This window comes from Trichoderma evansii, assembly GCF_050947405.1.
Source record: "Trichoderma evansii strain SZMC 28006 chromosome Unknown GGI43scaffold_15, whole genome shotgun sequence".
NCBI classification, from domain to species: domain Eukaryota; kingdom Fungi; phylum Ascomycota; class Sordariomycetes; order Hypocreales; family Hypocreaceae; genus Trichoderma; species Trichoderma evansii.
This window is the reverse complement of record NW_028145191.1, coordinates 714,261-735,908: the sequence shown is the minus strand read 5'-3', so window position 1 is coordinate 735,908 and position 21,648 is coordinate 714,261. Positions and strand designations below refer to the sequence as shown.

The following is a 21,648-nucleotide window of genomic DNA, read 5'->3' as shown; positions in this document are numbered from 1 at the left end:
GCTGTCAATGCTATGATGACAATAATCATAGCGATGAGGGTTGCTAAAAACGGATCTCTCTGTCAAGATACCACTCATATTTTTCCCCTCTTTTTTTTTTATACTTTTAAAAAAAAAAATTGACATTGGCTGGCAAGCAGAGATAATGATCCCTTCTGCGCATGCATGTGTCGACATCTGAAATGTAAATCCCAAGATTAATTTTCAAATGCCTTCCTGTTGGTACATTGCTGTTGGAAAAGTAGATGCCGTAGTCATGTTTTGTGTCGTCTATTCGTTGCATTGCCTTGAGGCAGTTTCCCCCAACGTTAACAAACAACTGTGGTTAAGCTCAACTTGTTGAACAAGCAAAGCCGCGCATAGCTCGACGCTGCTGCCGCAGTTGCATCCCAATTTTGAAAAGAAAAAAAAATTGGTGGTGACAATGCATTACTCATAGCGGCCCACCTCTTCAGAAACAGCGAGGGGGTGCCAGGTCCATCCTGCAAAAAAACAGCATCATAACATCATGAAAATTTCATGAGACTGCTGTTCAACAGAGTATATGACTCATAAAAACGTCCAGAAGTTGTTGTGAAGCGGCTTGCCACTTAAACTTCTGATGACCTTTGCGTTACTTTCTTTTTCTTTTTTTCTTTCTTTTTTTTTTTTTTTTTCCTTTTGAGACTAGTTGAATATTGACGCAGCCTCAAGAATCTTCAAAAATGCAGAGTTTTGAATCAAATAGTCGCTGTTCTGGCCAGCAGCCTCCAAGTGTCCTCCCTTGGAAGGTTCTCGAAAGCCACATCCCTGCATCTGTGCAATGATGTGAGCAGCCGCATCACAAGACATGGTCTGCGGCGCCTCAAAGTCGGCATCACTCGGTGAAGGAGCGTTCATGTGACTCGAGTTTGGTGTGACAGGCCCTGTGCTAGGTCCCGTTGTAGAATCGTCCGAGGTAATTGTGGTGTCTGAGTCGTGGCCCGAGGCAGAAGCGCTGCTGCTCTGCTGCTGCATGCTGGCACTCGCCAAAACCGCCAGCTTATCAATGTGAGCATGCTCAGGGAACAATGTCGCCACGGTAGATGCCCGTCCCAGACTCGCAATCGACTCGGCAGTCGCAATCTTGGCGGCATACTGCTCTGCCTCGGTGGCGTCCTGGCCCTTGAAGGACTGCAGGAAGTTCTCGACGGCGTCCGTGCCGATGCCGTTGTGGGCGAGCAGCATCTTCAGCCGCGAGTTCTCAATGGCGACATCGCGGGCGGCCTGCTGCATCTCCAGCGTGGCGGCCACGCCTTTGCTCTCAAAGTCCTGCAGCTTCCTCTGCATGCCCTCGACATATTCCTTCCGGCGAGCTCGGGACCGACGCTGGTTTTCTCTGATGCGGATGGCTGCAGCACTTGACTTGGCTGAGCTGTCGGTTTCCTGCTGCATAATTATTAATAAAAAAAAGACAAAAAGACAAATTTGTGTTGTGGTGTTGTTTTTTGCTTTGGTGCGGAAAGGTGCAGATTTGGGGGAGAGTGAGAGTGTGTGAAAATTTGGTGACATGCTGCACAAAAAAGCGTGGGGGGGCCAGTGACATGTAGAAAAAAAGAGAGAGAAAAAGACATACCTTGGCTCTGGGCATGGTGCAAGTCAATTGGATAAAAATGCAGCAGTCAAAATGCACATAAAAAAAGAAAAGAATACAAATAAAAGAATTGAAGGGAATTGCAATTGAAGGGAAGAGAAAATAACAGATTCAATTGCAACGGTGGCGGTTGTTGACAAAACCCATACAGAGGTAAGTTGGCAGAAAAAAACCAGGGTGAGTTAGAGAGGGAAAGAAGATTTTGTCAGCAGCAAAAAGTCGCGTGCGCGCTTCCAGGCCTTCTCCCGTCCACTACTACCACTACAAAGACACTACACCAGCAGATTCTTTTTTTTACTCCATCGTCTGCAGCAACAGACCCCGAATTGAGAAAAAAAAAATCTGTCACTAAGGCACCGCAGCTCCACCGTCGTGGCCCCAATTACGGAGCCGCACTTATGACCAAACGGGCAATAAAGTCTGCAGGCTAGCGAGGCATGAGATGAGAGCTGCGCGTCATCGTCTATTCTGGCCTTTTCATTCGCCTCTGCAGATGCAGGACGGACACGAGATCTTGCTTCGGTCCGGGGAGGCGGACGATCGAATTGGGGGCATCATCATCATGTGCTGGAATTGACATCTCTGGTATCGTAGTGTAAGCATTTGTAGTAGAGAATAGGATAGCAGCAGCGGTGGTTCTGCAGTGACAAACAAGCCGTCTTTCTTTAGGTCGAGACGATCGCCTCCATAATTCATAATAAAAAGAAAAAAAGGAAAATTCCAAAACGCCATCCCGCAATTGGTCCCTTCCACCCGCTTAATGCCGAATAAAAAATAGAAAAAAAGAAAAAAGAAAAAAGGGACACGCTAGCATGTCAACCGAAGCAAAACAAGCGCCTTTTTTTCACCGAAACAGCCTATTCCGCGTCCTCGTTGAAAATCTTTCCACCCCAGTCCCCTGTTGTGCGTGCCACAATTGCTGGACCCCTACTCCTCGACTCTCGTGACAGAGTTTGTAACGCCGCCAAGCCTCTCGCAAATGGTCCGGTCGAAGTGGACCCCTCTTGAGGTCGACTTCTTCCTCCTTCTCTGCCTCTTCTGTTGACGGTGGCGGCGTTGGCAGGTCGCTCTGCTTCTCTCCAGCGACAACCCACTCGGCCTGGACGTTTCTTGCGCCCTCGATGATCTCTCCGGCAAAAAGCTTGGCCACTGCTTTGACTGCCGTTGCCACCATCTGCGGCACCGATTGCGAGACAGTTGCATTGACAACCTAGTTGTTTATTCTTGTCAGCCAATCGTTTCATTCTGTTTCACTCGTCATATCCTCTTGTCACTTACCCTCTTCACAACCGCATCAGACAGCTTTGCCGCTCGCCAAAATTCATATCGATCGTACTGCAGCGGGTCAAACGCCTCCACGAGCATAGCCCTCAATCTTATTTCCTCTTGCTTCTGCTCCTGTGTCCGCGCGACCGCATCCTCCAGCGCCATCTCGGCCTTGTCGTCATCCTCGTCATCCTCCAGTTCCTTATCACCGCCTTGGCCGCTGGTTGTCGTAGGTGCTTTGCCTCCCACTAGACTAGGCGTCTTCTCCGTAGAATCATCTCCCTTTGCATTCTTTGACCTTCTGCCACGCTTTTTCTTCCCAGCCGTCGCGCTGACCACGCTACCGCTGACATGTGAGGTTGCATCAACTGATGGCGATCGTGGATACGGTGAGCCGGCTTCTGGTGGAAATGAAGTCTGCCGCAGGGGATGAGTTGGAGGCTGCGAGACGACAGAGCTCTTTCTGCGCTTTCCGGGCGGCATGTTCACATCCATCGTTGACGCTCGTTTCTTGCTTGTAATCTGCATCGGTGACGAGTAAGGAGGCGACATGGCCGACGGCGACGCGGCATACGGAGGGGAGGCCATGTTTGCAATGATTTCTGGCGTGTATATCTGCAGCACTGTGGCCCAAAAACTGTGCGCTGATGCCTCCGATGGTGGTTCGAGAGCTTTCTGAAGGAGCTGCTACTGGAGATGCCGATAGAAGCCCAACCTTGCGATTACGATAACGACGCAACGCGTTGAGCGGGATGTCATGTGATCAAGTGCTCCGCACCTACATCACCCAAAGTCCAACAGCAGCACGCCGTGACTAAGCTCCATCAGGAATAACTTAAACTGACATCAAAAAGATTGAAGCATGTGAAGCTCATCTAATAGAGTTCTTATACGACATTCTAATTCAGAGCACACTCTATCAATTGAATCTCCCATTTTATTCGCCGCAAGTAGTTTTGTTTCTACTCATGAAACGCAATTAAAATTGTCAAACCGTAGATAACTAGGAATTCCATTAATAGTATTTGCACACACGCGCATACACATATTCGCCATCCCCTTGATGCGGCGATTTCGTCTTTCCCAAAGAGTTTAAAGAAAAAAAGCGTTCCCGACCTCTCTTATATGCGCCAAGAAGAAATTTTGTCGAAAAGGATGTGAGAAAAAAACGAAAAACAAAAGCACACTGCGTCTTGGTATTACAAACACATAACAAGTCCCTTCCAGGCAGCACCAAGTACCAGAAACTCCAGATCCCTCCCAAAGTTTGGAGAGGAGGCTTTCCTCTCTCAAAAAAATAGTAATAAGTGGGTGAACAGAAGAAGTGAAGCCCTCCCAATAATAAAATCATACTACTCCCCATCCAACATCGCATCCAGATTATTTCTCTCGCTTTCTAATAAGTCTGCTGTGACGGGTCCGTTCGTCATCGTGATATCTTTCTTCTTTTGATCTTCGTCTTCGTCTTGATTCGTCATTTCTTTGAACATTTGGTCCACCTTGCTACTGTCGCGCTTCATGCCTTCGTCCATATCGGCGGGTGTCAACGACCGTCGATGGTCACTCATAGACCTCTCTCTATTGTTCCAGATGTCAGGCCCCCACATCTTCTCCGCCTTTTCTCTGCCCAGCTCAGTGCGGGCAAAGATTTCAAGAGCTTTACTTTTGTCTGCTTCCGTCTGCAGATCCATGTCATCAATTTGGCCATGCAGAAGCCGATCTTCAAGTGAAATGGTCGAGTCGTCCGCTGCCAAGTGAGGCCCTCCTGCTCTCAGGAAGCTGGGATGCAGGTTACTGTCTGAATCTGCAGATCCCATCTTGATATCACTATCTGAAGGCGAGTGGGATTTCTCTTCTGGGTGTCCGTGCGAATTGGCCGAGATGCTCGGAGTTGCCGAATGAGACCCACGAGGGAAATACGCAGACGGTCCATATGCCGAATTGTGCGGGTTAGGCACATTGGGCATAGCTGTCGGCGCTTGAGCTGCAGCGGCTGCCGCCTCCGCGTTCGCTGCCTTGCGTCGCAAACTATTAGCCTTACCTTTCGCATGCTCTGGAAGGTCGTCCGGATTGTCGACTCCGTATTCAACGAGCATCTTCTGAAGCTTCGTGGGGCGAGGCTTGCGTGTGCTCAGAGAGACCTGCAGAATCGGCGGCGCTTCCGGCGCGACAGGACACCACTTGTGGAGCTCTTGCCGGAAGAAATTGGTCTCGTACGACAGCAGAATCTCTGCGCCTTCCAACTTTCGAAGGAAAAATCGCTGGGTTTCCGCCTCAGCTTCTGTCGAAAGAAGCGGGTTGCAGTACTGGGCAATCTTATCTCTGAAATTTTGCGCATTGTCAATGATTTGCCGCAGAACCTCCTCTTCTTCCGGCTGAAATGGTAGACCTGTTATCTCGTCGGCAAGAGAAGTGAGATCTTCAAGCTTAGGTCGAGCCGCATCGCGAGGAATCTTCATTCGCCAGTCGCATATCGGGCAGGTGTATTTATCGTCCTCCTTGACCTTGCCACGGGCAATCTTGAGGCATTTGTAATGGTACCTGTTTGTAAATGCTACTTAGCCTTCTTCTACTCTCTTTTGAGGGCACAGTATCAGCAGAACTTACCATTCATGACACAGCTCGCACTCAATCATCATGCCAGCCTCAATCTTCCGGCATATGCAAAATACCTGCCTCGATCGATCGTCCCATCTACCTGATCCCGCCTCCGGACTGGCTTCTCTTGATACAGGCTCTCCTGGAAGACGCGGGGTGTCATGGTCAGTGTCGAAACAGTCAGTGTTTCGCTCAAGAACATGTTCTAGGTGGCTTTTAAGAATATGCAATGGCGCATTCGATTTGCCAAAGAGTTTTTTGCCCTTGCGCATCCAGTCTTCATGGCGTTTTCTCTCATTCTCTAAATCGACGGTGCCAGTCGGTTTGGAATTGAGATCATCTAGCTTTCTAGTGATGTCGACAACTTCTGAGTACTTGGGTCGCTTTCTAAAATCGGGATCGCGGCATCTCTCGGTGAGATCAATAATCTGGAGATGCGCCTCGCGCTGTTTGTGAAGTATCTGATCGACAGCAGCCAGGGTCTCGCGAGATACAGGCAGCACATTTGCTTGTACCTGCGATCTGAGGGCCTCCAATTGAGAATAGTGAACAAACTCAGCGTGCGTGAGTTCTCGGGCCTTTGCTTCCCAAGCTTGGCCTGCAGCCAGCTTGTCATGGTAGTACTTCAAGTGGTCGTTGTAGTTTGGAATTTCGAGCCGCTTCCCTTCTTCAATGATTTCTTGTACATCCGTCATTCCTAGTAACACGGCACGGTTTGTCCTGGCCTTCTCGTTCCAGCGTAGCTCTTCAAGTCTCCGGGATAAAGCTTCTAGCTCTGGAGTATCGATATTAAAGCCGCGACCCTCTTCAATCAGCTCTTCGATTGTTTCGACTGGAGGAGGGGCGCCCTGTTTGAGCGCGGCAGAGGCATTGTCTTGGAACTCCTTCAAGGCGGTAGCGCGTTCCTGAAGTTGAGCAATTTCAGGACAGTCAAAACCGATGTGCTCTGCCTCTGAAAGCAGCCGGTAAATATTATCTACGTGGCGTTCTTTTTCCTTCTCTTTCGCATCGTTATTGGCGCTTCCCCGGCGCCCAGTGTTTTGCCAAGCCTTCTCATTCTTTCGGCGGTTCTGTTGCTTTCTGACAATGTAGTTGGTGGCTTCCTCGACCCAGTCGTTGCATTTATCGACAAATTCTTTCAAAATAGGCAGAGAAGCAAGCTCAAAGGGAATCTTTTCCCCTTCATGCAAAAGAGCTCGCAAAGTCTTCAGAGGGGGGGTGGTTTCCTCTTCCAAAAGCTTGTCATATTTCTCCTCCCACGCCTCGGGTGTATGTGCTTTGTCAGACGCCTTTTGGTATACCAAAGTCATGTCTTCATCAGTTTTCCGGTAGATTAGCGTATGCTCCTCGCCTAAAAGCCGCTTCTCTTCTGGCACATCGCAGCAGGGATGGCTTCCCGCATGGAAAATACATAAGATTTTGCCCGAGCGGTGGCACTTGAAACGAGACAGATATGCAAACGTCTTACAATAGCTGCAGCACTGCTCTTCTTCATCGTGAACATCAGTATCGTCAATTTTGAAAGTGAGTGGGCAGGCGTCTTCGCTTCCCCCGGTAACCTTGCATCGATGAGGAGATGCTTCGTTATGCTTTGCGAGGAATTCATCTCTCTGTGCTCGTTCACGTTGTCGTATGCGATCGAGAGCCGGCGCGAGCCATTTTGCTGTTTGAATGGTAAGTCCTGAAGATGCACTTCCCTCAGCAGCTGTCCATAACAGTTCATCGTGTGAAAAGCATGGTTGGCGACGGAACTGCTGCAGTCTTTCAACTCCAGCTTGTCCGAATTTCTCCCAATCACAGGGGGCAAAATTAACAGCTTCATTGAAATTGAAGCCGTGGTTGAAGCCGGCGTGGTAAGCCTGAGGAAATGTGATGACCAGCTGACCAGCTCTCTGGTCTAACGCGTAGACGCGTACGCCTGCCTTTTTCAACTGCTCGGGTGTGAGGAGTGTGACGAGCTGAAAGAGCAAGTCTGGTTGAGTCTCAAAGAGCTCTGGCACGGCTTCTTTCATCGCCGTCTCAAACTTCTCTGCATCTTCTCCAGGTATGCCATACCACGTCTTGGTCGCACCCAAGTGTTGATAGTTGGCTGAGTAAGCATAGTGGTCCTCGTTATGCCAACAAAATGTCGAAAAAATCATGCCCACGTAAACCCAGGGCACGGTCATGCCAGAGATGTCAGACTTAATATGTCTGAAGAGACTGTCTTGGTGAAAAGGAAGAACGTTGAGATTCCATGGATCGGTGGCATATGGATTATTTGGATGCTTTTCGACAGTGGGAAAGCCGGAACCGTGCGTAGTGCAATGGATATCAGCGCCATATTCAACCTCAACAGTCTCTTCCAAGTCAGCCACCAGACGCCAAAACTCTCTTTCGACGTCTTCCTCGGTGACGGGCCGGTGACATTGGAGGGTCTCGTCAAAAGGCATCTTTTGCTCGAAATAGCCCTGCTTGAAGTCGTTTGCCTTTTGTTGAAATTGCTTCAATGAATACAAACCTCCTTCTTCAAACCCAAACTGGCCGTCCCCCACCAAGCACCGCGGGCAGTTCCATTCAGCTTCGGGTTTGCGCTTCAACGGAGGGTCAAGACAAGGGCCGTGGTACGCATGGTCACAGGATTCGCAAACAAGCAAAGGGCCACTTTCATCGCCCCGTCCACAGTTTTCGCATTTTTCTCCGGCGGCAGCGCCTTCTTCCCGGGGGATTCGTGGAACAGACGGGCGAAACACGGTCATGTGCGACCCGGCTACCGTAGGTACGTTGTCCTTCTTGAGGCGCTTACTACTACGCCGGCTGGCGTTGTCGGCGTCATCTCTGTCGGTGTCCGCCTCCTTCTTGATTACGTCTGCTGGGCTCCCAGTGCTCAATTGGCGCTTCAGTGCAGCAGCTGAACCGAGGCCAGATGGTCGAGCTTCGGGAGTATTCCTCGCAGAAGTGGCAGGACTGTCGTATCGTTTGGGGTCTGGTGTGTAACTCTTATTCTCGCCATTGGTAGGACGATTTACACTAGTAAATCCCGAATTGACTGCCGTGAAACCGCCGGTATTAATAGCCGTAAATCCACCAGACGTAGGAGCTGCCTGCGGCGCGTCGGTCATGGGCGTATCTCGATCCACCTCCTTTTTGTTACCAACGCTGTTCTGGAGGGCATCTGATGCTTGCCGAGCGGGTGAGGCCCCTCGGACACTGCTCGGGGTGTTGGCAGAGGATCGCTTAATTGGTGTTTGTGCGGGGCTCGGTGTCAAAGGGCCGCCGTACTCCTGTTCGAGTTGCTGGTGGACTCCGGGTTTTGCTAGGCGCAGATATTCTTCATATGGACAAAGCCATCGTTGGAAGGAGTTCTTAAGCGACGTAGACAGGGATGACATGATCTTGCCACTATAGCCAAGATCTCTTCCAATTTCAGCCCATTTCTTCAGCTTACACACCTTGTCAAATCCGCCTCTGGATTCGACAGCTTTTTTCAAGCGATACAGATCAAGGGGTTTTTTGTCGACATATGGTAAACGATGCAGGTTATTACCCTGCTGCTTATGAAACTTGGCAAGGCCATCTAGATAGGTAAGATTGGCTCGCGTGCCTGGAGTAATAAAAAAAATTAATAAGCAAAACTGACTCTCAGGGCTCTTCTTTTTTTTCTCTTCTTCGCTTTTCGAAAAGAGAATGTGTAGTGGAGATACTCACTGCCTTCAACAGAATTCAATTCTTGTTTTCGTGTCCGAAAGTGGAATTTCTGCCAATCTGTCAGCCATTGCATCATCGTGCACGCAGCTAGCTCAGCGTATCAGTACGGAGATGCGTACCTCGGTGTCAATTGCGAATTCAGGATTCCATGAATCCGGCGGAATAATCTTGCAAATGCCATATTGAGATGCCTCTGAGGCGATTTTATTGATATACTGCAGGGGGTCACGCCAATCGTCTTCTGTCGGGCAGTATGTCGGGGCTTCTGATATTCCATGTGGTCGTGTTTTCTTCTTGAGCGGCTCTCGTACCGCTGTAGGCTGGCCGCGTCTCTCGACGGAGGTCAAATCCAATGGCGCGCTGACCATGGAGCTCAGTGGCACTTGTGGGTTCGAGGGGTGGTAGCCGTTGGAGTTGACTTTGTGCTTCGGCTTGGAGGATGAAGGGGTCGCGGACGCTCCAATCGCAGGCGAGCTGCGCGAACTCGCATTGGCACTACTGGTGACAGCCGCCGCTGCGCTGAGGGAGGCATTCGGGGCCATGGCGCAAACGGATCCCGGCGCTGAGAATTCGGAGGCGACAGGCGTGGTTGGTGGCAGTCGCGGGCTTTGATATCGTTCTCGTTCGATATGAGGAGGGATGAGTGGGCCAGAAAGGCTCATATAAGGAAACACCTATCGTGAGGGCACAATCCGCATCGCATCATGTATGCGAGGGACTATAACGTCTCAGGACCACCAAATCGAGACGTGATCAAAAGGCTGGCCGTGGTGCTGTCTTCTGTCTAGGCCGACAGAGAAATTAAAAATAAAAAAGAGGCGAATCGTAGGTCGACTAACAGAGGATAAGTACTTGTAGTTGGGGAGGGCAAGACGGTTATTTTTTAAAACAAGTGGTCAAGCACAGTTGGAACATGGAACATGGCGCCAAGTCCCAACTAACACGAAGGGCAGAGCGCACGCCGCGGGAGAGACATACATATAGGACACAAACAGCACTGGGGCGTTTGTATTATCGAGCCACAGAGGACGATTCGATATCAGGGCCAAGGGAGCCGCAGAATCAGAGAGCCAGCAACGGTGATGCGAGTTCTGCGAGTCTCGTTGGCCCTTTGGGTGGTGCAGATGCCGGAGCGAGATTAGCTTTGGAGAGTGGGAAGCGCACGAGTGGGAATATGGGTCGAGGCTTCCGGCGAGAAGGTGCGCAGGACGTTCCTGGCGAGAGAGACGCAGAGAGCGTCGACGGGACCTACAGCCGCTGGAGTACTGTGCTTGTACCGGTACCCAGTACCTTGCAGTGCCTGCGGGAGCTGCCCCAGAACAAGTTCCCAGTACTTGGCCGCGGCGAGCTGCTAGCACTTGCCCTGCCGAACCAGCAGCTGCCAGTGCATGTACTTCGTATGTGCAGCGTACCGGTACAAGCAATACGGCTCAGTACCTCTGTAATGCGCTGCAGCCAGCCCCGGCAGGAAGTAACCAGCCAGCAAGATGGTCTGTGTGGGTGGGGCTATCCATCAGGCAGCCAATGAAGGGCCGCTGATTCGATGGATCCCAGGCGCTTTTTAACTGGGCAAGTACCGCTGCTACGCCGTATGCGGCCTATTGCTCTGCGTTTGGCCTGCGCGCGCGGTACGGGGTACTTTGAGCCACAACTGTCCACAGGCAATGCTGCCCGTGTGCTTTTTGCGGCGATAAGTACACGGAACCTGCGGAGACTACCAGTGGCTCCCGACCAGGCTCCCTCAGCCCCGGAGGCTCCCTGTCGCGTCCAGTACTCGGTACCTTGCCTGCTTGGAGGCTGCTCTGTATCGGTACTTTATATCCGTGCTTGGAATTAGAGTCTGCTGCATGATGGAGCCCATTGATGGAGTGCATCCAGGCGGGCTCTTTCAGGGCCTTTTGGCTCGCTCTGCGGACGATCCGGTACTCTCAGATGCTCCTCTTTTGGCTGCGTCTCTCTCGCTCTCGGGCCCGCTGCAGTGCTCCCACCGGAAGCACCGATCCCGACAGAACAGCGCGCAGAGGCAGAAGAGCAGCGCATGGCACGGAGGGGCGACATTTGCAGGGAGGCAGCCTCGAGCCAGATATAAATAATTCTTTACGGCCGCATTCTCCATGCAGCGTCAATATAGGTAGATATTCATAAACGCCTTCCTCTGGCAGGCATCGATCGCTTTTGGCATTTTCTCTCTCTTTTGCATTTTTTCTGCTGCGGCGTTTGCAATGGCGCCCTAGGCGGCGATGGAGAACATGTAGGTACAAGTACAATATCGACCATGCAAGTGACGCGCCCCACTGAAGACGACATCCGGCCGGCCTGGCTTTAGCAGTCGGTCTCTGGCTGAGCCGCTTGTTTGCTCGCAGCCTCCCGCTATTTTATGCCCGAGGTTATCACTAGCAGCAGTTTAATTTTGCAAATAGAAGAAATTTATGTGGGCTGCGTTGGTAAGAAGGCGACTGACTATTGCATTAGCTTCCTTTTAGTTCTCATAGTCCGCAAAGGGCATCACTTGTGTGGTGAGTTCCGCCTCTTTAACATTTAATATTCAATATTGTCAAAGAGGCAGACGATAGTAGAACATGGCTGATGGTTAGTAAATTGACCGTAAAACTGCTGGAGAGGGAAAGAAATACCAGGCGAGTCGAGAAGTTGTCTGGGGCGATAGAGGCGACACGACAATTAAATGCTTATCCGCAGCGACACAATACCGAATTTCCGGAAACACGTCGGTGGTGCGTCGAGTCAGCTGTCAAATCCTTCGGTGTTCAAGAAAAAGCCCATCAGCAATGGGCGCTTTTCCGCTATAAAATAGGAGAAAGGAAAAAGACACGGAAAATCATTGTCGCGTCCACAGATAATTAATCAGAAAAGTCCCCGTCGTTGGCTTTAACCATTTACCAGTGCTTCGTACCGCTGCTCATACTTGTATATGCTCCGGCTAGCTTCCCTCTCGCTGCTGCTGACCACGCCACGCCCATAATTTTTCCCTCCTCAGCTAGAGAGCAAATCTGATATGAGTGGTTGCACCGACAAGGGTGAGGCCCATGGTGGGCAGCTACCGAGCCAATCAGGCGTCGATGAAGTTGAATGGCCGTGTCCACAATCAGTAACTGGCGCAGCAGCCTCATGCAGAAGGATCATTTCAGTGCAGCGATGAGACATGCTGGTCACCGCAGGAAAATGAGTAAAATTGATAAATAACAAATGACAGCAATCAACAGGAATAAACAGGAATATGGGCTTACTAAAGTGGTAGCACTCGGGTTGTGCTACTGCAAATATCGTAGTAATCCCGGTCGCAATGCATTGGCCCAGATACACGGCGCTCAATACAGCAGTGGCACTATTGCTACTACACCAAATGCACCAGAGCAATAAAAGGAGGTCTCGTGTCTCGCGAGAGCGGCGTTTGCACGCGCCTTGCCTTTTCCTTTCATTGTTCCGAGCCCAGATTACCGAACCCGCGATCCGCGACTTTGGGGCGCAGGAAAAAAATCCCCCACTGAACTGGTGCCGTCATCACCCCACCATCAAGAGTCGAGCCTCGCTGTTTGAGGCACAAGCGAAGCAAATCAGCCTGGATCATGGTTCAGGGCATCCCTGGCAGTGAATGATCATCAGGAACATACATATCTGCATGCAATGTATACGTCAATGGCTTCTATGAAATTGAATGCTAATAACAACAATACAAAATAGTCCAAAATATGCACAACCCTAAATCTATACTTTCGCCAACAACGCCCAGCCAAAGAAGCTCCGGAAAACCCCCAATTGGCTCTATCATGAATCCTTAGCAGCCAGCCTCTTCTTTTTCTTCAGCAGCTTCTCCACCTCGCCAGCTCCGCGTGTCCGTAGACTCAGCTCCTTGATCATGTCTCCCCATCGTATCTTTCCGCCGCATGATGGACATTCACAACTATTTGGTAGAATGGCATTGGGATCGTCGTCACTGGCCAAGGCATGTTTGCTCCAGCAGTCAAGATGCCCCATTGCCTCGCAACCATCGGTTGGACACATTGCATATAAACCTTGGTCAGGCTCCATCTCTTCATAGCAGTGGATACATTTGCCCTGTCTCTCGAATGATACCACGTTGTGTGCCTTTTCGATATACTCCTTCATCGGCCAGTAGTCCAGTGGCAAAGAGTGAATCCCCCGTGATGTCGTCGACAAGTCATCGGCGGAGGAGCCAAAGTCGCTGAATACCTCCAAGCCGGCTCGAACGGTCGTCCTGCTTGTTTTTACCCGGTCCACCCAAGCTTTATGAGCGTCTTTGCTAAAAAAGTGCAAGTTTAGTGGCCATCTTGAGAAACTTGGTACGCTCGTAAGAAGATGAAGGTTGGGAATAATGGAAGCAAGAGTATGTGGCGATCGTTTTGGCATGCCACTCTTTTTCCGCCGAGTTGCCACTGTAATGCGATCTTCTTTTGGTATATGAAGTGTAAGATGCGGGTTGTTTAGCGCCCATCTTGTAAACTCAGTATCAGTATATGAGGCCCCTTGAGATGCAGGGTAATCAGGATTTACTAGGACCTACTCAAACTTCAAGGCCGCTATCGAGCTCGGGAATCCAGTGACCAGCACAATCATCTCCCAGGGGCGAAGACTCTCGCGCGATGTTCGCACCGCGCCACCTTTGACTTCACCATTGTGCTGTTTGAGCCGTCTTGGTGGGTTTGGGGTGGATCCAACATATATCGATGCGCTTCTCACCGTGGAGCGCAAAACGTAAACGGCATACAAAGCAGGAAGAGGCTTGACCAGGCTTGACATGCCTATTCTTTTTCAATGTTTGAGATCCAGAACAATCCCTCAATATCAACAGCGATTTAGGGTATGTGATGTCTATGTAGGGTAAAAGACTGTTGATAAGAAACGCGCTTCCAAGTGTTTGCTTTAGCACTGGTTACGTATGATGACTAAGCACTACCAGATGGCAGGATAAGGTGCCAAAGCAGAAGGCTGAATGAGCGATGCTACTTTTTTATATACAACCAATAGTATAATCCGTCAAATAGTCATAAATACATCGCTATCTGGCCATAAGGATGTGATGAAACTGCTTCCAAAAATCCTACTGTGCTGGAGATTGACCTGCACCTGGCATGATGAACCAACTACATCGATGCAGTAACAGTCATTGGGATGGGAAAGCAAAGCATTGAACTAAATAGCAAGCATGGTGATTCATTCTTGCTATATGGCTTTGTCGGTAATGGAAGAACAAGACGTATTTAATATGGGCAAGCCCTAAATATCCCCTCTAGAGCATTGAATTTCACTTTTATAAGCCTAATGGAATCTGGAGCTAGCACTACATATAGGTACCTATCATATCATAGCCGTCGTTGTCTCCAAAAAGCAGATGCGCATTACGCTTTTATTGTACCTAAGGTGTAGATAGAGTATGTGACTTTATTACCTTCAACGTGATTCTCTGCCCACTTTAAAGTGCAGTCGCTGTCATCCTACTGGGCTCGGTATTCATCCAGTTTCAGGCCATTCAAATTTTTCCAAACAATATCAATCATTGGCTCAACCATGCTGTTTATGCAGCAGGAGTGGTAGGATGGATGCGAACTATAATGGTTATAACCGTTTGACCTGGAATTCGAATACCAGACCGGTTTTTGAAACCCTAGCAAAGTCGACTTAAACTGCGCTATGCTTCGATCTGAGAACGATTCGAGAAGTTGATCCTCATTGATCTCGTGCTTGTCCATTTCTTTAATGAGTGAGCCGAGAAGCATAGACGAGCACTCAAATGTGCAGCCCTTCTTTCCTTTCATAAGATCTTCACGTAATTCGCCCAGTGCGCTTAGAATGTTGTACAGTGAGAGGGTTCGTTTCTCCTCAATGTCGCCTGTGTCGTAAGTTAGCTTACCACCAACATGTAAGTTATAATCTCGTACTCAATAACAGAGGCGGCAACGGCAGACACATAGTATCGAGCGGTTTTTCACACTCTTTCAATGCTAGCTCTGTCATCTTCTCGAATATAGCATCCTTCGAAAAGACCCAGGACACGAAGAGCCAAATAACAGACTCTCGACCGTATGAGGTCGGCAACTTGGAGCTGAGCTTATCTATCCAAAGATGGGCAAAGAATTCGATTATTTCGTAGCACTCGTAATAGTCTACCAGAATAGAAAGCTGTGCCAATGTGTCCAGATCAACGGAATGAGGTACTTTCCGATGATGGCCATGAATAATGTTCATCAGAAGAAGAAGCGCCTCTGTATTCCACTCCGTTGCTGCTATATCATAACTCAATTGTAGCTCAACGGAGCCAGCGCTCTCTTTCCAACTTCCGCATAGCATAGCATTAAAGATAGGCGACGCGAGACACAGGTGCCGTGAAGAGAGCCGAAATGTTATTGCTTCAGATTCGCTATTCATCTTCATTAGTGCAAAAGATTTCAAGTGACTGCTCATCTGATATCGTTTACATGGCGCCATTGCCATCACCGTCACCAACCGTCACCAGCGACAGATTGGATTGCTTACTCGGTCCCATTGGATTTATCTGAGCTAGCTAGGGTGGACTCTGATCCAGGCTCAGGTTCGGATTCGGGTTCTTCAAAAACGCCAAAAAGGTTTCCGGCCTCTTGGCCGTCGGCTGGGTTGACTGATGTTGATGTGCCCCAGACAAGTTCATGTAGGTTTGGCTGTCGGAGTGTTAGAAGCACGTCCCCACGAGGATCCAGTTCGTAAGATGGGCTCTGCATGCTGCGGTTGAACAGTGTAGATAATTAGAGATAAAAACAATTCTCAACACAAGTGAGGGGGAAATTGAGGTTCAACAAGATGATTGTTGGCATAACGCAATAAACCCCCTCATTCCCAGCCTCGAGGCGCATTATGCATGGCCAAAGAGGATAAAAAAAAGAGGGAATCCGAAAAGGATCGACACACGAATGTGAATGATACGCATATCTGATCGGCTAAAATATCTCGCATATGATGTTCATATTTTAAATTCATGTGTGTATTTTCATTTTGCCGTCCCTGTTTTTTTGGTGCCTGCTGCATGTCATAGGTAGTTCAAAAGGATGGCTGCCTGCCGCGTCGAAAAGTGATTCGTCCGGCTTGTCTCCCCATCGGACAGTACGCCCGGTTGTATCGAGTTTGGATTGCGAAGTCTATAGAGTAAAGTTGTCTAGTATAAGATTATATAGCATCCTTTTCTGTATAAGCAAAAGAAATAAGTGCTATACGATGATGATTTTCATTGACATTATATAAGAGTGTGCCCGTGGGTGGGTTTTGGTGTACAAGACATCTACAGATTTGAGACTTGAGAGGTACGTGCTGAGATGGACACTAAGCCACTTTTGACAGCGATGCAGATCTTAGTTGGATGGCGACACCCTTTATGGTAGGTAGTATGTCACAAGATAAAATATCATATCTAGAAGGTAGATGCGAGTAGTCTCTGGATAGAACAAGGATTATTAGTAGAGTCAAGGCCAGCAGCTCATATATCCATTATAGACGGCATTCTTCCAATTACACTATAATTGCCTATAAATATGTAGTTCCGAATAAGTTTTCCCTTATAATCCCGAATTGTTTTCTCCACAAACTCCCTAGTGATTATATATGTAAAATTTATAGCAGACCCTGCTTCTGTAAATCGTAATAGACCTTCTCCGGCATAACATTTCCCTCACCGTCCTCCATCTGCACGACACTGCCGTCATCAATCTTGCCCCTTCTCTTCTCCTTCTGAATCTTCTCCCACAGTCTCATGGCCTCATCAATACCCGTGATATCTCTGAATAAGCTGGTGTTGGCGATACCCAGACACTTCAGACCATACACGTGGCGTGCCTCGTTAAAGTGCTTGTCGAATGCACGCCTGCCCATGTAGACGAAATTTCCACAGATCTCGCATGGAAATTCCACGCCCAGTCCGTGTAATCGATACAGCCAAAAGGGAATGGGCTTTCCGTCCCATGCCAAAGGAAGTTTGAGAGGATTGTAAATCTTCTCCTCGCCGTCTTCTCCTTCGCCGTCTCCCTCTTCTGTCGGCTCGTGTCGGGTCTCAGTCACGTTGAGAAGGTTATCCAGCTCCTGCTGGCGTTCTCGTTCTGTCATACCCTGTTTACGTTCAACATTGACACGGGTATCGCTTCGCTCAGTGCTCATGGCGCTAGCCAATCGCTTGACTCTGTATTCACGCTCTGCCACAGCTCGCTCTTTTAGTCTAGTCGCAGAGACCGTCCCCTTGCCGGATCCATTTGTCTCAGGCTTAGACTCTTCTTGCCGCTGACTTCGCTGTTCGGCAGCCTTGATGTGCTTTCGTCCCGTGAGATGGTTCTTATAGACATTTTCGTTGCTGAATTCCTTCTCGCAATCATCGCACCATATGGCATCTCCCGTTCGCTGTTTCGTTGATGTCGAAGCTCCCTGCTCCAGACTCCATCCCTCTGCTTCATCCTTGGCCCAAACCTCTTCGAATTCCTGGTCGAAAGTCTGCATAACCTTATCCACGTCCTCCAGAGGTCGAGTTCGTCTCATGAATGACTCGAGATAGCCACTCAGATCGCCGACATATTGGAAATATTGATCTGTCAGTTTCTCGTTTCGCTTAACGCCTGCGAAGCCAGGGGCAAAGTTGTCAAACAGCTCCAGATACTGCAGATATGTCAAACGTTTTACGTTTGGCAAGTTTAGAAAGGCTTCGTGGCAGGTGTTTAGATCAAAAAATCTTCCATAAGCCTCTTCTCCTGAGAAAAGAGAGTCGACAATGGACGGTAAGGGCTCCAATGGATCGCCATGTCTGGACAACTTGTATCGCTGCTCAGAGTTCTCTGCTTGCTCGTTGGGGTATCTTGCGTGATGGTCTCGAACGTCCTTCCACTGACGATAAAACTCTTCGAAGGGGTCTCCACTGCCAATCTGCTGAATCTCTTGCGCCCTGTTGCCGGATTCGTCTTTGTAGATGTTGAGCAGATTCTGGGATTGCGCTTGGATCTGGTCTAATAGCTGTGCGACTTCGTGGTCGCGGTTGAGTCTGTCGCGGATCTGCACCAGGTTATGTCATTAGCTAGGAAGGAATGAAGCCACGGGTTGAGAGAGCTCACATGCTTGGGGTCCTCACGGATACGATCCGCGATGCCCTGTTCGAGGCGCTCTAGGTCCTCATGGATGTATCGCTGTTCTTCCAAAACCAACATCTTGAGCCTATTGCACTCTGGGAAGAATAAGTGGTAGAAAAGGGAAGAAACAGGCGCGATACCAAGAGGGAATCGCTTCCAATCAAGATATCAGACAAGTTGGTGGTAGCGTTTGATGACTCCATAAAAAAACACCAAAGCTGGTCGCGTTTTGGGGAGCCGGGGGCAAAAGTGGCTTATCAATATAGCCGGAGTATTGCCGCCACTAGAATCGTTATCGATCGAGCCAAAGTTTTAGAGCCCAGATTCCCCAACTGCTAACCTGACTTCATCCCAAAGCTGCCGACAGGTTCAGCAAATATTTTATCCCTTCATCACACCAATACACGAATTTGCATCATGGCTGAAGGCGCTGGAGGAATTGACCGCAAGGCGGATGAGAGGATGGAATTCTCCACCTCCAAAGAGGTGACGGTGCATCCGACCTTTGAAGCCATGTCGCTGAAAGGTAACTGACCTACTGCTACCGCCTCTGCCAGCATTGCGGGCATCGTATCGCTCCTTTGAAGTCGCGCTGACGAGAAACCTCTAGAGAACCTTCTTCGCGGCATTTACGCTTACGGTTACGAATCACCTTCCGCCGTCCAGTCGCGAGCCATTGTCCAGATCTGCAAAGGACGCGACACCATCGCACAGGCCCAGTCTGGTACCGGCAAAACGGCCACCTTCTCGATTAGCATGCTGCAAGTTATTGACACAGCCGTGCGCGAGACTCAGGCCCTTGTCCTGTCCCCCACACGAGAATTGGCCACCCAGATCCAATCGGTCGTCATGGCTTTGGGCGATTACATGAATGTGCAATGCCACGCCTGTATCGGAGGCACGAACGTTGGAGAGGACATTCGAAAGCTGGATTACGGCCAGCACATTGTATCAGGCACACCTGGACGAGTTGCGGATATGATTCGACGACGCCATCTTAGAACGAGGCACATCAAGATGCTTATCCTGGATGAAGCAGACGAGCTCCTCAACAAGGGATTCCGAGAGCAGATCTATGATGTTTACCGCTACCTACCACCCGCGACCCAGGTTGTGGTCGTCAGTGCCACCCTTCCCTACGATGTCCTCGACATGACCACCAAATTCATGACCGATCCCGTCCGAATTCTTGTCAAGCGAGACGAACTTACGCTCGAAGGTTTGAAGCAATACTTTATCGCTGTGGAGAAGGAGGACTGGAAATTCGATACCCTGTGTGATCTTTACGATACGCTCACTATTACCCAAGCCGTCATCTTCTGTAACACTCGCCGAAAGGTGGACTGGCTCACGGATAAGATGCGCGAGGCAAACTTTACTGTTAGCTCCATGCATGGTGATATGCCGCAAAAGGAGCGTGATAGCATTATGCAAGATTTCCGACAGGGTAACAGCCGAGTGCTCATCTCGACAGACGTTTGGGCACGTGGTATCGACGTTCAGCAAGTCAGTCTAGTTATCAACTACGATTTACCAAGCAACCGAGAGAACTATATCCACCGAATTGGTCGTAGCGGACGATTTGGTCGCAAGGGTGTTGCTATCAACTTTGTCACTACAGAGGACGTTCGCATCCTCCGAGACATTGAGTGTACGTTCCAGGACCCCCACATTTTCCACTTGACAGCAACTAACATGACTCAGTGTACTACTCAACTCAAATTGACGAGATGCCGATGAACGTCGCAGATCTCATCGCGTAATCGACTCTCCTTCTCGCATAGAAAAGATGCATAAGGGAAAAGTATAACTACGGGCGCAACGTAATTGGGGCGAAAACAGAGCCGAGGACCAGGGGCATGCCCGGCTCTTTAATTGTGGAGGAAAGGGGTAGCAAGTTTAGTCAGGTGGGCAACATTCCTTCTTGTGACATTCTGTTGATTTCGCTGATAATTTTGAGTATTCAGATTGGTATTTTTTTTTTTTTTTTTTTTTTAACCGAGTCGTGTTTGGATGATGGCTATGGGTCTCATTCGGAGTATTATCCTGCAATTGTCACCGAGTAACAGATGTATCAATCAATAAAAGCTCAAAAGAAACACGCCATATTGGTAACACGTTGAATCGGGTCATGGCTGCACTCGTAATATCCCTTTCATGACAATCTCTGTGCCTTGATTATGCATTTAGCTTGTTGATGCCGTGAATAGCAACCAGCATCAACTTGCTGATGCCCTTGCCAAGAAATAAATCGCCATATTCTATAGGTTGCCTCCCCGTAAGGAGGTATTGAGACAATGAGATCTGAGAGTTCATTTCCTTGGGCGATATTCAAATATGATGGGATTACGATTGGCTAGTCATACGGGCAATCCAGCCACCAGTCTAGCATTGGCCAGATTACAATAAAGATCTTGAAAAAAGCTAAATATTGCAAATTGACTATAGACGGGGGACATCTGTTGATATATATGTCTGCCTGTTCCATGAGGTACGGTACCAGCAAATGGCGTCATCTTATCCAGCAATAGATATATGTAGCCTTTAGGAGGCTAAAGAATGCTGTGAAGGAGGACAAAAACTCCATGTATAAATAACTGGGGATTTCGGAGACAAAAAAAAAAGGTTAATGTGAGGCAGCGAATCAAGTAATCTTATCTGTTACAGTTGAAAGCCTCGGGGAGGGTTAAAAACGCTGTGAAATTTTGTGAGTCAAACGTATATAAGCATGAGGCAGCTATTTCCCTTTATTTGCAAACAGCTGATGACCTTGGGGAGGGTTAAAAATGCTGTGAACTCGTCGTCCGCTTGCAGTCAACGCATATAAGCATAAGGCAGTTATTTCCCTTTATTTGCAAATAGCTGATGACCTTAGGGAGGGTTAAAAATGCTGTGAAGACCATCCTTGCAAGGTAAACAAAAAAAGTTAATGTGAGATTATTACTAGCAACGAATCAAGTGATCTTATCTGTGATAATCTAAGGCCTCGGGTAGGGTTGAAAACGCTGTGAAGAGTTGGTCAAGTCATTTAGCGTGCATGCAGGTGGCTCAAGAAGGTAATGCTAGTCACTTACATCCTCAGCTCATATCATCAGCATAAGAGAGATTCAGAGACCAGATTCATTAGCGGAAGGTATTACATACATCATTCCCGTGTTTACATGCAACAGGAAGGATGCGGCGTTGTTCGAGGTCAAATCCAGCTAGAAAGAAAGCACTGCCGAGCCATGAATTTGTTGGTGTCTACATTCTACTCCAGATGTATGGCTGTCGCATCGCCATCAATTAATCGGCATATGAAGCAAGAACATATTCCAGTGACATCTCATCACCAGATTTAATCAAAGAAACTTTTACCTAGAAGCCATGCGTTACCAA

At 48.9% G+C, this 21,648-nt stretch overlaps 8 protein-coding genes across 8 annotated transcripts; 2 read left to right on the top strand and 6 right to left on the bottom strand.

Moving 5' to 3' along the window:
- Positions 1 to 394: 394 nt before the first annotated feature.
- GGI43DRAFT_98715 (bZIP transcription factor) lies at positions 395 to 2,032 on the bottom strand. The gene is made up of 2 exons (XM_083210640.1): positions 1,595 to 2,032; positions 395 to 1,407 (listed from the first exon to the last, which is right to left on the bottom strand). Exons 1-2 carry the CDS (start codon positions 1,607 to 1,609, stop codon positions 667 to 669), a joined length of 756 nt encoding a protein of 251 aa, XP_083058983.1. The 5' UTR covers positions 1,610 to 2,032; the 3' UTR covers positions 395 to 666.
- GGI43DRAFT_98714 (TATA-binding protein-associated factor TAF11) lies at positions 2,033 to 3,730 on the bottom strand. The gene is made up of 2 exons (XM_083210639.1): positions 2,891 to 3,730; positions 2,033 to 2,822 (listed from the first exon to the last, which is right to left on the bottom strand). Exons 1-2 carry the CDS (start codon positions 3,464 to 3,466, stop codon positions 2,457 to 2,459), a joined length of 942 nt encoding a protein of 313 aa, XP_083058982.1. The 5' UTR covers positions 3,467 to 3,730; the 3' UTR covers positions 2,033 to 2,456.
- Positions 3,581 to 10,349, bottom strand: GGI43DRAFT_409575 (PLU-1-like protein-domain-containing protein). The gene is made up of 4 exons (XM_083206533.1): positions 9,283 to 10,349; positions 9,164 to 9,212; positions 5,486 to 9,059; positions 3,581 to 5,419 (listed from the first exon to the last, which is right to left on the bottom strand). Exons 1-4 carry the CDS (start codon positions 9,823 to 9,825, stop codon positions 4,231 to 4,233), a joined length of 5,355 nt encoding a protein of 1,784 aa, XP_083058981.1. The 5' UTR covers positions 9,826 to 10,349; the 3' UTR covers positions 3,581 to 4,230.
- GGI43DRAFT_98771 (uncharacterized protein) lies at positions 9,951 to 10,850 on the top strand. The gene has a single exon (XM_083210642.1). It carries the CDS (start codon positions 10,077 to 10,079, stop codon positions 10,689 to 10,691), a length of 615 nt encoding a protein of 204 aa, XP_083058980.1. The 5' UTR covers positions 9,951 to 10,076; the 3' UTR covers positions 10,692 to 10,850.
- Positions 10,851 to 12,797: 1,947 nt separating this feature from the next.
- Positions 12,798 to 14,093, bottom strand: GGI43DRAFT_409569 (endonuclease). The gene is made up of 2 exons (XM_083206532.1): positions 13,704 to 14,093; positions 12,798 to 13,634 (listed from the first exon to the last, which is right to left on the bottom strand). Exons 1-2 carry the CDS (start codon positions 13,937 to 13,939, stop codon positions 12,947 to 12,949), a joined length of 924 nt encoding a protein of 307 aa, XP_083058979.1. The 5' UTR covers positions 13,940 to 14,093; the 3' UTR covers positions 12,798 to 12,946.
- A 236-nt stretch (positions 14,094 to 14,329) lies between these two features.
- Positions 14,330 to 16,422, bottom strand: GGI43DRAFT_409566 (uncharacterized protein). Its single transcript, XM_083206531.1, has 3 exons — positions 15,674 to 16,422; positions 15,079 to 15,557; positions 14,330 to 15,029 (listed from the first exon to the last, which is right to left on the bottom strand). The coding sequence occupies exons 1-3, from the start codon at positions 15,892 to 15,894 to the stop codon at positions 14,635 to 14,637; spliced, it is 1,095 nt and encodes a 364-aa protein (XP_083058978.1). The 5' UTR covers positions 15,895 to 16,422; the 3' UTR covers positions 14,330 to 14,634.
- Positions 16,423 to 16,620: 198 nt separating this feature from the next.
- On the bottom strand, positions 16,621 to 18,467 carry GGI43DRAFT_409563 (SF3a splicing factor complex subunit PRP9). Its single transcript, XM_083206530.1, has 2 exons — positions 18,256 to 18,467; positions 16,621 to 18,196 (listed from the first exon to the last, which is right to left on the bottom strand). Exons 1-2 carry the CDS (start codon positions 18,346 to 18,348, stop codon positions 16,778 to 16,780), a joined length of 1,512 nt encoding a protein of 503 aa, XP_083058977.1. The 5' UTR covers positions 18,349 to 18,467; the 3' UTR covers positions 16,621 to 16,777.
- Positions 18,468 to 18,607: 140 nt separating this feature from the next.
- Positions 18,608 to 20,338, top strand: GGI43DRAFT_409562 (ATP-dependent RNA helicase eIF4A). The gene is made up of 4 exons (XM_083206529.1): positions 18,608 to 18,796; positions 18,881 to 19,921; positions 19,975 to 20,177; positions 20,238 to 20,338. The coding sequence occupies exons 1-3, from the start codon at positions 18,688 to 18,690 to the stop codon at positions 20,031 to 20,033; spliced, it is 1,209 nt and encodes a 402-aa protein (XP_083058976.1). The 5' UTR covers positions 18,608 to 18,687; the 3' UTR covers positions 20,034 to 20,177; positions 20,238 to 20,338.
- Positions 20,339 to 21,648: the final 1,310 nt, after the last annotated feature.

Bases quoted from the DNA above. Each gene is read 5' to 3' on its own strand.
- GGI43DRAFT_98714 (XM_083210639.1), bottom strand. From the start codon at position 3,466: ATGGCCTCCCCTCCGTATGCCGCGTCGCCGTCGGCCATGTCGCCTCCT. The intron at 2,823-2,890 runs GTAAGTGACAAG...ATAAACAACTAG, and splicing joins CTGATGCGGTTGTGAAGAGG to GTTGTCAATGCAACTGTCTC.
- GGI43DRAFT_409575 (XM_083206533.1), bottom strand. From the start codon at position 9,825: ATGAGCCTTTCTGGCCCACTCATCCCTCCTCATATCGAACGAGAACGA. The intron at 9,213-9,282 runs GTACGCATCTCC...ACAGATTGGCAG, and splicing joins AATTCGCAATTGACACCGAG to AAATTCCACTTTCGGACACG. The intron at 9,060-9,163 runs GTGAGTATCTCC...TTATTACTCCAG, and splicing joins ATTGAATTCTGTTGAAGGCA to GCACGCGAGCCAATCTTACC.
- GGI43DRAFT_98771 (XM_083210642.1), top strand. From the start codon at position 10,077: ATGGAACATGGCGCCAAGTCCCAACTAACACGAAGGGCAGAGCGCACG.
- GGI43DRAFT_409569 (XM_083206532.1), bottom strand. From the start codon at position 13,939: ATGTCAAGCCTGGTCAAGCCTCTTCCTGCTTTGTATGCCGTTTACGTT. The intron at 13,635-13,703 runs GTAGGTCCTAGT...TGAGTTTACAAG, and splicing joins ATAGCGGCCTTGAAGTTTGA to ATGGGCGCTAAACAACCCGC.
- GGI43DRAFT_409566 (XM_083206531.1), bottom strand. From the start codon at position 15,894: ATGCAGAGCCCATCTTACGAACTGGATCCTCGTGGGGACGTGCTTCTA. The intron at 15,558-15,673 runs GTAAGCAATCCA...GAAGATGAATAG, and splicing joins GATAAATCCAATGGGACCGA to CGAATCTGAAGCAATAACAT. The intron at 15,030-15,078 runs GTACGAGATTAT...CTTACGACACAG, and splicing joins GTTGCCGCCTCTGTTATTGA to GCGACATTGAGGAGAAACGA.
- GGI43DRAFT_409563 (XM_083206530.1), bottom strand. From the start codon at position 18,348: ATGTTGGTTTTGGAAGAACAGCGATACATCCATGAGGACCTAGAGCGC. The intron at 18,197-18,255 runs GTGAGCTCTCTC...AACCTGGTGCAG, and splicing joins TCCGTGAGGACCCCAAGCAT to ATCCGCGACAGACTCAACCG.
- GGI43DRAFT_409562 (XM_083206529.1), top strand. From the start codon at position 18,688: ATGGCTGAAGGCGCTGGAGGAATTGACCGCAAGGCGGATGAGAGGATG. The intron at 18,797-18,880 runs GTAACTGACCTA...AGAAACCTCTAG, and splicing joins TGAAGCCATGTCGCTGAAAG to AGAACCTTCTTCGCGGCATT. The intron at 19,922-19,974 runs GTACGTTCCAGG...AACATGACTCAG, and splicing joins CATCCTCCGAGACATTGAGT to TGTACTACTCAACTCAAATT.